At 50.2% G+C, this 11743-nt stretch overlaps 1 protein-coding gene across 1 annotated transcript in view; it reads left to right on the top strand.

Annotated features, from left to right (window-relative positions):
* SARDH (sarcosine dehydrogenase) overlaps nt 1-11743 on the top strand; it is an 82632-nt gene that overhangs the window by 13427 nt on the left and 57462 nt on the right. Inside the window, exons 9-10 of the mRNA XM_019510768.1 lie at nt 6541-6627; nt 6884-6974. Coding sequence (XP_019366313.1) covers nt 6541-6627; nt 6884-6974 — 178 coding nt within the window. The remainder of the gene's footprint in view (nt 1-6540; nt 6628-6883; nt 6975-11743) is intronic.

Raw genomic sequence — 11743 nt, 5'->3', positions numbered from 1 at the left:
TGGCAGAGGGGAGATCCAGACTAGACATCAGGAGGCGCGACTTCACTGTCAGGGCGGCTAGGATCTGGAACCAACTTCCAAGCGAAGTGGTGCTGGCTCCTACCTTGGGGGTCTTTAAGACAAGGCTAGACAATCACCTTGCTGGGGTTGTTTGACCCCAGTACTCTTTCCTGCCACGGCAGGGGGTCGGACTTGATGATCTGCTCGGGTCCCTTCTGACCCTGCTAACTATGAAACTATGAGACAGGAACCCAAGTGGAGTTAGGCGCTTGGCTACACGAGGGAAATCCCAACCTCTTTAGATGCCTTTGATAATCAGGACCTGAGGGTAATTCATCTCTTCCCAAGAGCAACCTTCCCAAGAGCAAGTCAGCATTAGCATGCTTGGAGATGGGGAAAATGAGGCACAGAAAAGTGAGGTGTCTTGCCCAGGGTCCCAGAGCAAGGCAGTAACAGAGACATGGACAGACAGCATTGCACCCAGTGCTTAACCCTGAGCTCCCTGCACTAGATTGCAGCAGGGTCTTGCAGATGAGAGGCTGCAACTGCTTTTGGATTGAGGGCTCGCATCCTTCCCCAGCTGCCATCAATGGTGCTGCACTGATTTGAACAAGCAGAAGAGCTGCCCCAGAGAGCTGTGGGTCAGTGATACCTGTGCAGCACCATATCCAAGGGGATGAGCCCGTCATACAAAATACGCCCCCAAAATGGCCTGAGTTTTGGGCTGCTGAACAGCTGCTGCGCTGGCCAGAGCCTGTTTTGTTGTGACCTCTCAGCCCTCTTGGACAGCAGAGCCACGGTATCTGTGCACCTTCCACCCAAACCAACTTGCCAGTAGCCAAGTCCCTAAGGAATTTCTTGGGGTTCCCTTGGCAAGTTATCAGTAGCTCTGGTTGGGGCAGGTTTTCCTGGGTAATAGGTTGAGGTGATGGTGGGAAAGCTTTACCAAAGGAGAAGGTTTTGCAGCACTATTCTTAAGGGCAGGAAGTGTCGGGATTAGAGGCTGGGAATAGAAGGGGGGCTCACTTCGGGTACATGGAGCGGCCTTGGTCCCGGGGAGGCTTTCCATTGCTTTCAGCAGGCTTCAGAGTCAAGCCCGCTCTATAAAAACACAGTGATCATGACTTCCCTTGGAAAAGAAAATGGGCATAGAGGCTGCCTTGGTCTTGGGACCCAGAGCTCAGAGCCCACCTGCAGGCTTTCAAATCCAGCCAATGTTCCTGTGCTTGTAGGCAAACCAGAAAAAAGCTTCAGGGCTTTTAAGATAAGAGAAGACTGTTTGCAAGCAAGAGTTAAACACTGCAAGGGGCTTTTCCAGGGAGCTAGAAGAGGGAGCCAGCTGCGGCTCTTCAGAACAAGAGGGGGATGGCTTCATTAAACCCAGCTGAGCAAGCCTAGTTACCTTGATGGTTGCTGCAGCCTGCACCTGGGTCCTTCCTGCTAGTCGGCCAGTGTTAGCCCTCCCCTTGCCAGGCTCCGGAGAGAGTTGTATGGAGCTCAGGAGCCGTCCTGTGTTGCCTTAGGCAGCTGCTCACCTCCACGCTCCTCACTTGACATCTGAGCTAGGAGGGAGGTGGTCTTCATCCAGTCAGAGCAGGCCTGTGTTCACTAGGAAATTGCTGCACATCTGCAATAAGGCTGCTGCAGCATTTCCATTTCCATTGCTCAGACTGAAACCCCTCTTGGCTGCAAACCTGTGTGGTGCTGGGGCCCCCTGGACAGGACCACACGGCTCACTGACACAGCTCTGAGCTATTTCCTCTGAAACCTACTGACCGCACTTGGTAACATCAATGCTGGGGACTTGGACCAGTCCTCCTGGCAGAAATGTCCTTGTCTTGTCCTCAGTCAGCACGACTGAATACTGGAGGGCAATGCTTCTTAACCAGGGTGCCGCGACAACCTGGGGTGCCTTGAGACCTTTTCAGGGGGCCCTCAAGTTGCCACTCGTTGTTAACGCTGGTAGGTGTGCAAACATGATTCACAAGATAACCCCGAAGCTGAGTTCTTTGCAATAGGAGAATGGCTCTTATTTTTCCCTAGTTGCAAATGGAGTGGAAACTAAGAAGGGTGCATTGTCTAATCAGGGTCTAAGAAGTCTGACAACCACTTGTCTAGGGGCTTGGCATGGAAAAAGAGTTGTCGGATTTGACATTTTGGCACAACTGCCAGTCCCAGCACTGTCAGCCTGGCTGATAGCAAAGGAAACGGGGTTCGGGATGAGATGTGGTGGCAGTGGTTTGTGGGAGCCTTAGCAGTAGCTTGAGCCATCCTGTTCAGGATGAAAATACCTTTCCCGGAGAGGTTTGCATGACATCTGCCTGGAGCCAAGCCCTGGCTCTAGATTGCGCTCAGCCTTTTCCCTTAGGCTGAGAGCCTTGAGGAAATTCCCCCAGTGCAATCCATCAAGTTTAAAAAAAAAAAAAAAAAAGACATCTCTCATTTTGTTGAATCATTTAAAGGGAAAAACCCTCCAGCCCTTCAGGGATGGAGCTGCACAGTTGCTCGGTAGAAAGTAGGACACATCTCTTGCCCCATACCAGATAAAACATGACATTTACAGGATAGATGCGTCGGCCCGAAGAAGGGCGGCTTTGATTGAGTTGAAGTGTGAGTGTCGCCGCGCTCTCCAGAGGGAAATCAGCTCTTTGTAGAGCGGTGTAAGACGTGTGGAGCCCAGTAATGTAGTTTCCACAGGGTCATTGAGCCTGTGCTGGGCTTTAAACCAGCATCTATTCCCTCTGCAAAAACACTGAGCCATATTGGGGCTGGAAAGCATGAACCAATGGCAAAGCAGGGCTGTTTGCTTTCATGGTAAATATTTTATAAGCAGGGTGATCTAGTCCTTTTTATATTTGCAATTTGACTGGTCCCTGGGGAACCTGGGGGGTGAGTGCATGTGCTCAGTACTTGTATAGTTCTTGGACCATAAGAAACCAGGTTGGCAAAAGTGTTGCAGGATTTTGCTGGAGACTGGGAAGGAGCTGCAGAGGGCTAGATGTTGTACGCGCTGCTTAGGGCAGAGGGTGAAAACACAGCCCAGGTAAGCAGGCTTCAGTCTTATGCAAACTTCTGCTAACTGGTAAGGTATCCAGGTTGTAGCCGTATCGGTCTAGAGGAGAAAGCAATCTGAGCTTATGGTAGAGGTGGTCTCTTTGATTAGACCAGCAAGATTTTTGCAAAAAAATGCCTTTAATCGCAAGCTGTCGGGCACAAACACCCTTCGTCAGGCTTCGGGCACAAACACCCTTCATCAGGCATTGGAGAAAAGATTGTAAAAGTTCTCCTGGGTAGAAATGCAAGTTCATATTTCATAGGATTTCACAGAGGAGTCAATAGATGGAAAACTCCTCTGGGCTGGCAGGTCTTATCTGTTAAAGAGTCTCTCACCTCTCTTGTGAGGTTCTGTGATGATGCAAATTAGCCTGATGAAGGGTGTTTGCACCCGAAAGCTTGCAATTAAACAACTTTTTTTCCAAAAATTTGTTTGGTCTAATAAAAGAGATCACCTCTACCATGAGCCCAGACTGCTAACTGTTAACTAACTTACACTAGCTGATCCTGCATGTTAACAGGTCCAGGCCAGGCCTAGCGCTGTGCTGGATGCTGCGAGTAGCTGGAACTTTGTTGTAGCAGCAAGGGCAGAATTCGGACGCCCGTGTTTCAAAATCATGGATCTGCAGTCGCTTGTCCTGGGCACGTGTCCTGTTCAGGCTGGATGGGGCCAAGAGCTGGAGCAGCAGGGGTTAGGAACAAGTTGTTGGCTATCCAGCAGAGCTCTGCAGGAAAATCTTAAGCACCATCTCTCTGCTCCAGGCACCAACCCCTGGTGAATGCTAGACACCAAGGTGCTTTAACAGCCACCAACTTCCTTCTCCCCTCTGCAGAAACTTTTGTCCTGAATCCTGTTCCCACCAGGCATTCACCTCCCGTTCCTTCCCCTGGCTCGCTTGTCACCGCTTGCTTAGCGTTTTCATGCTGGAGGTGGAGGATGTACCGTGGATCTGTGCTGATGATATGATACATGGCCTGGGCAGCAGAAGCCAAACCACGCTGGCTTTTCCCTTCGTCAGATAGATGTTTCTATCGCAGGCCTGCCTTCCCAAACAAAACCGTTCCTGTGCAGGCAGTTGGTGCTTTGGAAAATAAGGTTTCTGAGCTCCTAGTTTTCATGACTTGCCGGGCAAATGAATGTTAAAGTTTCTCACTTGCCTTGTAAGGTATTTGCTGTAGAGGAGGGTTAGCAAGTGCCGTCATGGCGAGTCCTCTTCCTCAAATCATAGCATGATAGGAAATGAGGGTTGGCAGGGACCTCAGGAGGTCACATCTTGTCCAACCCCCTGCTCCAAGCAGGACCAGCCCCAACTAGATCATCTCAGTCAAGACTTTGTCGAGCTGGGCCTTAAAAACCTCCAAGGATGGAGAGTCCACCACCTCTCTGGGTAACCTGTTCCAGTGCTTCACCACCCTCCTAGTGAGAAAGTTTCCTAATATCCAGCCTAAACTGCAACTTGAACCCATTGCTCCTTGTTCAGTCATCTCATCTGCCCCCACTGAGAGCAGTCCAGCTCCATCCTCTTTGCAATTCCCCTGCAGGGAGTTGAAGGCTGCTATCAAATCCCCCCTCGGTTTTCCCTTCTCCAGACTAAAATAGCCTGCAGTCTGCCCTGATGCCACTTATCTAGCCTACGGGGCTGAAAGCTTGAGCACCACTGCTCTAAAGGTCCCATAGACATTGGAGGTGAGCCCAGCCCACAAGGTTCAGCTCCAGATCTGGATCCCAAGCCTCCCCGGCAGCTCCGAAACGAGTGGCCAAACACGGGGCTTTGCGTCAGGGCTGTCCCTCATACAAGCAGAAGCAGCAAGTCTAAGGGGAAGTTCGGAGAAGAGTTCAGCCTGAATAATTGCAGCCAGGGCTCCCTGGATTGTAGTCTTAGCTGATCATCACCCAAGAGAAGCAGGGCAGGTGTCACGCAGTTCTCGGAGGAGAGCTGCTCACTACAGAGGTGTCCGTCCAGCATCCCTGGAGTCGGCACTGAATCATCACTCACAGCACAGTGTCGAATCGCTGACCGCAATGCTTGTTGGTGGAGGGTCCAGAGCATGTCATCAGTAGGATGCCTTCGTGGTTTCTTAAAAACCAGTACAAGCACAAGCCTGGCATCCAGGCGACATCCTGAATTGGATGGTGACATTACAGTTCACGACACTATACTTGTTCTTTCCCAGTCCCAAAATTTGGGGGTACCCAAACAGCAGGAGTTGCCTCCTCATTGCCAAGCCTGTTAATGTGCTAAGATGTTCCTTAGTCTGTTTGAGGCCATCTTTTCGTGAGGGGTTTGTTCAGTGCCCCTAAACACTCTCACAATTATACCTGCTCCTGCATTATTTAATGCTTCGTTTCTCTGGTACCATCACCCAGGCATCCTGGTGGTAGCCAGGACCCACTATGCAGGGTGCTGGGCAGGCAAAGAACTGATGAGATGGTTCCTGCCCCAAAGAGATTACTCTTTGCCATGCTAATGCTCCCTTCCCTGGAGAGGGAGACGACATGAATTAGCTGAAAATTGCCGGGTGGAGCTAAAACCCAAAGGGGGATCACATAAACCAAAACTGACACCCCAATGGATGCAGAGAGTCTTCCAAGCTATTGCACAAAGGTTAAAAACAACTCATTGACCTGCCGGGCGTTTTCCTTCTTCCATCCCAGCCTGGCAAATATATATATATAAATTTTTTTTTGACAGCCATATCTGGAACAGGAATTGGCAGAAGGAGACATCATTAACACAGGAGCCCTGAGCAGCTGTTCAGCTGCAGTCCATTAGATTTATAAAGAAGGATTTATTTTAAATGCATGGAGCACATCAGCAGAAACAGATTAAGAAAAAAAAATTGAAGTATGAACATGGTCCAGCCCTTGAAGAGATGACTCATGGAGGGACGCCACTTTTTGACTTGCGTGGGACAAGGGGAAAGAGGGTAATGATCTTGGAGGAATGAGGAAGCCTGAGAGCAACTGCTAATTTAATTAGATTGAGACATATTAGCCATTGCACTTCACGGGTGGCCTAGTGTAGAGCATTCCCCTGAAGTTCACCCTGTACCCATGTCACTGAAGTCCTCCTCTTTTGAAACCATCCTCCTGGTACGAGGGGAAAGACAAATACCACTGAGCTCTCTGGATACCCTGAGGGCAACACGCAGATGAGGAATTTTAATGGCAAGGGCCAGGCTGGTGGTATTCCTGCAATGGCAATGCCTATAGGGATGATACTGGGATGATGTAGTTGGGGCTGGTCCTGCTTGGAGCAGCGGGTTGGACTAGATGTGACCTCTTGAGGTCCCTGCCAACCCAAATTTTCTATGCGTCTATGAAATGAGCATCTTAAATTCGAAGGGGGCAGGAGCGGAGGCCGAGTACCGGCACGGCAGGACCAGAAGCAAGCCAGTGTCGAACACGGAGGAAAGTGCCTGCTTGAATTGCAGCAGGAGCTCGTGGCTTTGCTGATGGGCTGTGTCGTCTTTGCTGTCTTGCAGAATCCTTCACAGCCGACCATAAGCCTCTCATGGGGGAAGCGCCAGAAGTCCGGGGCTTTTTCCTCGGTTGTGGCTTCAACAGTGCAGGTAAGATAAGACCTTTAAAAAAAAAAAAAAAAAATCCAAGTGCCTGCCTTTAGCCCAGTGGACTTTGTGGGGTGTGGAATCAAGGCCATTGTAAAATACTTCTGGCTTGAGGCAATAAGGGCTTAATCTTGCCATCACTTCCCAGGAAAGGCTCCTGTCATCCTCAGCAGGGATTTGCATGTACGGCAGATTCGGAGCAACTCAAATAGCATCTCTGAGTCACCAGCACCCCTCTCTCCTTTCTCTTCTCCCTCAGGAATGATGCTCGGAGGTGGCTGCGGGAAGGAATTAGCCCACTGGATTATTCACGGGCGTCCTGAAAAGGATATGTACAGCTATGATATCAGGCACGTATTCCCACCCCAAGCCTTGTGTCCCTGTTAAATGCTGTAAATGCATTTGAAAGGAAACTGTGTGTTTAGGAGAAGAGTTCTGCTCTGGTTTGGTTGAAAGGGTCTCGTCTTTCCGGCGGGGGGCTGGGAGCTGCATCTCCACCTGGGTGAGCTGGGCTAGAAATGCCTCCCGTCGTTACTGGGAGATGGTAGGACGTAGTGAAGCTCAACCAGAGGACGGCTTCATTGTGCTAGGCATGGTACAAATTCCTGGCAAGAGGCAGTATTTGCTCCAAAGAGCTTGCAATCTAGATAGAAGAGATAGATGAAGAGTAAGGGAAAGGCAGCACTGGATTCCCTTTCTGCAGAGATGGTGAATCGTGGCCCAAGGCCACGCGCAGAACCCGAGCCGGAGCAAGGACCTGAACCCACATCTCCACTCAGCGTCTTCATCGGTGGATGCAAAACGCTTTATGGAGAATCCCGTTCTTCTTTGCCAGGGTGGTCGGCTTTAGAGATGGGTGCGAGCACTCACCAGTAACAGGCGTGCTTGAAGTGTGTGACTCCCAGCTCATGGGGCAGGCTTATCTTAAACATAATGAATTTGGCGCTCTTGTTGTTTGTCCCTCCTGGCCTTTGTGAATTCGGAGCTCGCTGGGTCACGTGCCCATGCTCGTCTCTGAAACCAGGAAGGCTGGCATCGTGGGATCTGACTGAAAGCTCAGATGCTCGTGTGCTCGTGTGGTTCGAAAAGGTTGGGGCTTTAAAGGAGGCACTGATGATTGTGAGAGTTTGCAGCACTGCTTGGTGAGAATAGCCCTTTGGTGCCGCTGTCGTAGCCCTAATTGCAAGCACCTCTGAACTGTCAGGGCCTTTGGCAATCCAGTTGTGCACATGGTGGTTTGGGCCACTAGGCCATTTAGGCCCAAGAGGCAGCGTGCTGTGCCTTGCTCTGTATCCAGAAGGACAGAAATGCATCCCTTGCACCCCATAAGAAGTGGGGGCTTTGTCTGTGCAGGCAAGGAGAGGCGGTCATATCAGGGGCCTCTCCCGGTGCTGATAATGCGTGTGCTGTGTTCCCACTGCTGAGAGGTTTCTGATGGGGGTGGAGGAGTTAGAGCTTGACTCAAAGTAAGGAAACAGCTTCCCAAAAAAACCCCCTTCCCAAGGTGATATCCTGGGTCTGGCCTCAATGCCAGGGTCTTCCCATCTCCCTGCGGTGCAGCCAGGTGGGACGCAGAGCGGCACGTTGGGAACAGAGAAGTTTCCTACCAGTTATAAACAGCGAGATAGTTGGCTTGGTGCTGGCGCCAACTGCAGATTGCATTCCTGGGGCTGCATCCGTTTCAGGATTCGGGGTCTGGGGTCTGTCCCGATGCTTGGACAGGTGGAGGAACGTGGTACTAAGAGCAACCCAAAGGCTCTTCCTGCCCCTTACCTTCACCCGAGTTTCACACCCTTTGGCATCTGAGAGCCAGGGTCCAACCTCAAACACAGCAGGGTGGTGTACTGCAGAGAGCACTGGACTGGGACACTTATTTCCAGCTCTCACGTTGACCTGCTGAATGATCCAGCTCTGTGCCTCAGTTTCCCCATGGGTAAAATGGGGACCAGTGATACCGACCGGCCTACTGATTAAGGTGAGGTGTTGTTATGGGTCATATGGTTACTCCAGGTAGATTGTACCTGCCTCTGACAGCATGGGTTGTTCTCTATTATGGCTCGTCTAGCTTCTCAGATCAGTAGTCTCACGCTGTGGGATTGAGAGCCGAGAGAGCAAGGCCCTGGAGCGAATGGCTGGGAGCTGCTTGCTTTCAGGCTGTGCTGTAACCACACTGGGACCATTACTGCTAACACAGTTTTGCTTGCACTGGATCTCAGGCAGAACTGGGTGTCCGGGGCGGACAATGTCACTTCTTCTCTGAATGCAGGGCTGGTCTCTCTGCAGCTGCCTCCCTCTCGGAGGAGCTGGAATCAATTACGCTTAATAGCTGTAATGAATTTACGTGTTGGTTTTATCTCATTTCCCTCACTCCGTTTCCGTGCAAACAGCTTCCATCAGACACGAGGAGATTGTAATGACGAGAGAGGACGGGGTAATTGCATTTGGGTTTTGTTGTTGTTCAATTAGCGCCGTGCCTAGTCCTCTAAGTTAATAATCGAGGTGAAGATTTCAATTGGAGAAAGATGATCTTTTCCCCCCTACGCCTCCTGCAGTGTGATGGGGCCGGGAGGCTTGCAACGTGCCGACGCTGGCTCCGTAATCACTGTTTCTTTCTCCGTCAGGTTTTCTTGGGTTTGGGTTTTCACAGGTGCAATGCCAACAGCAACTTGTCAGAGGCAAAGCTCTTCAAATCGCATCGCAATATGAGGAAGCCCAGCAGAAACTCCTGCAACCAGGCAAATGCCGTCCGCCCCTTCTTCCAGTAGGGGCCAGTAGAAAGACGTCCTGTGTCATATTCGGTGCCTCGGGATTTTGCGGCTCCCTGATGAAAGGGGCTGCTAGGTTGGACCCTGCTGCAATGTTGCAAGAGGAGCGACATGCAAGCAAAAAGCTTTGTGAGGTTGGAGATCCAGAACGGAGCATTGCAGCTTTGTTCCCGCTCTGCCACTCTGAGATTTTGGAGTGCCCAGACGGCCATAAACTGGCGGCCCGTCCTATCGGCCTGTACTCCCACCCTCACAAGCCCACCTCTCAATCTCGTGCTGGGTGAACGGGACAGCCACCTAACCCTGAGGCTGCTTTTCAACAAGGCTGGCCTTCGCCTTCTTGTGTTGCATTCTTCCCCATCGGGGACATTACTGACATGATATACGGTCTGCCAGCAATGCTGGTGTTTTCCCAGTTTGCATCTACTGGAGGGAAACTCCCGATCCAGAAGAGGGGTCAGTGCTTTGGCAAAGGCCATAGGAGAAGCCTGTATCAGAGTGAGGAGCATGAGTTAAGAAACCCCAGATTCATGGTCCTGTATCTCAACTCACTCCTCCTTCCCCTCTCCATGGTGCATCTTTATTTGTTCTTGCTGTCCTCGTTCCCCTCTCGTGCAATGCTCTTCTTGCAAACTGCAGGCGTCCATCTGCCACCATCCTATGGTGAGGAGCTACATCTCCACCTGAGGTTCCTATGTTGTCTTATGAGTGCCTTATAACAGCTCCTGGATGGAGTCTGGGCCTCAGCAGGGCATGTGATTCACATCCAAGCTTTCTGGGCTCTGGCAGGTTCAGGTTTGCTGAAGATGCTGTCTTTGCTCTTTATGGATTTAAGTTCTGGCCTTTATCTCCTCCTCATCCTCCCAGTCCCTTGGTGGACAGCTGCCTGCTCAGACATCTGTGTCTATATGTTAGCAGCAACGGAAAGAGTAAGCAGAAACATTTAGACATAGTAATAATTAATCCAGCATCACAGACAGCAGCTTTCATCTCGATAGATCCCCTGGCACTTTACCGCATCCCCATCTGTGACGTCACGTAACTCTTTTGGCTTTGGGGGAGCTACGTGGAGGATGAGTTTTCCACAACGTGCATATGTGTCCGTGCATCACTTCACCCACCACTGATGTAAAGCCACAACTGGGTGAAAGGGGGTAGGTGTTCGAACATCCACAACGATGCTGCACAGGAAGCAAAGAATAGCACAGCTGCCCGAGTAAGAAGAAGAGAAAAAGGGCAAATAGCTTATTTGTTGGCTCTCTGGATGATGCAAAAAGTCAGAGAGAAAGGACACATTTTGGTTCAGCTCAAAACAAAACGTATCTGTTTTTTGCTCCTAAAAGGAAAACCCATTTTGTTTCTACTCACCCCCACCCCTTTTCTTTTCTTTTCTTTTCTTTTCAAACATTAAATACAGCTAATTAGTGAAACAAGCAATAGGCATGTTTTAGGCAGACAAAGTTCTTTGGGTAGACGTGACATCTTTTATTAGACCAACTAAACCATTAGAAAAATTGTTCTTTGTAAGCTTTCTGGCACAAACACCCTTCTTCAGGTATAGGGGGAGAGAGAGTGAGCCTGAAGAAGGGCGTTTGTGCCCGAAACCTTGCAAAAAATTTTTTTCCAACTATTGAGTTGTTCTAATAAAAGATCTCATGTCTACCCAAAGAACCTTGTCTGCCTCTGTCCTTAGACCAACACGGCTACAACGAACAACCCTAAAGCATGGAAATGTTTTGGCAGTTGAAAAAAATCAACGTAGTTCTTTTGTTTTTGGCCCAGTTTGATCCATTCTAACTAATGTGATGCAAACTCACAGTTCACTTTTATGAACTCAAATATTCATAGCTTGTGCTGAGAGAAATGTCTGAAGTAAAGCACAATTACCCCACGTTTTGGGTGGGGGGGAGCAGACCAGGGCAGGCTTTGTGTGGAGCTCCTGCGGGTCTTCTGCAGACTGCGCCTACTTGCTCTGTGCCGGTTTCTGTCTCTGCCAGCTGGTTCCCCAGCCCTTTGCTTGGCTTCTTTGTGTTTTCTGGGTTTCAGACCTGGGTTAATATTTGCTTCTGCTGCGGATCTCATCGTTCCTCTTCTTACTAAGTTTCTCTTCCAATATCTCCCTTTTCCACACGTGCAAACATGGCTCGTTTCACGATGCTCGCTGGTAAATATTTCACCTGGCAGCTGTTACTGCTCTTGTTTCTATCACAAATCCACCCTCCTGCTCAATGGACTGGGGCTTTTGAAGGCAGCAGCTGGGGGAGCTGCACATGCGATTGAATACACGCTAATTAGCCGGGTCTCCAGACCAGGGAGCAGACCTGCCTGACATCCACGATTGCTTTCGGTCTTTT

This window comes from Gavialis gangeticus, unplaced genomic scaffold (assembly GCF_001723915.1).
Source record: "Gavialis gangeticus isolate Ggan-Ray unplaced genomic scaffold, GavGan_comp1, whole genome shotgun sequence".
Classification (NCBI taxonomy): Eukaryota; Metazoa; Chordata; order Crocodylia; family Gavialidae; genus Gavialis; species Gavialis gangeticus.
This window is presented reverse-complemented; position numbering and strand designations above follow the sequence as displayed.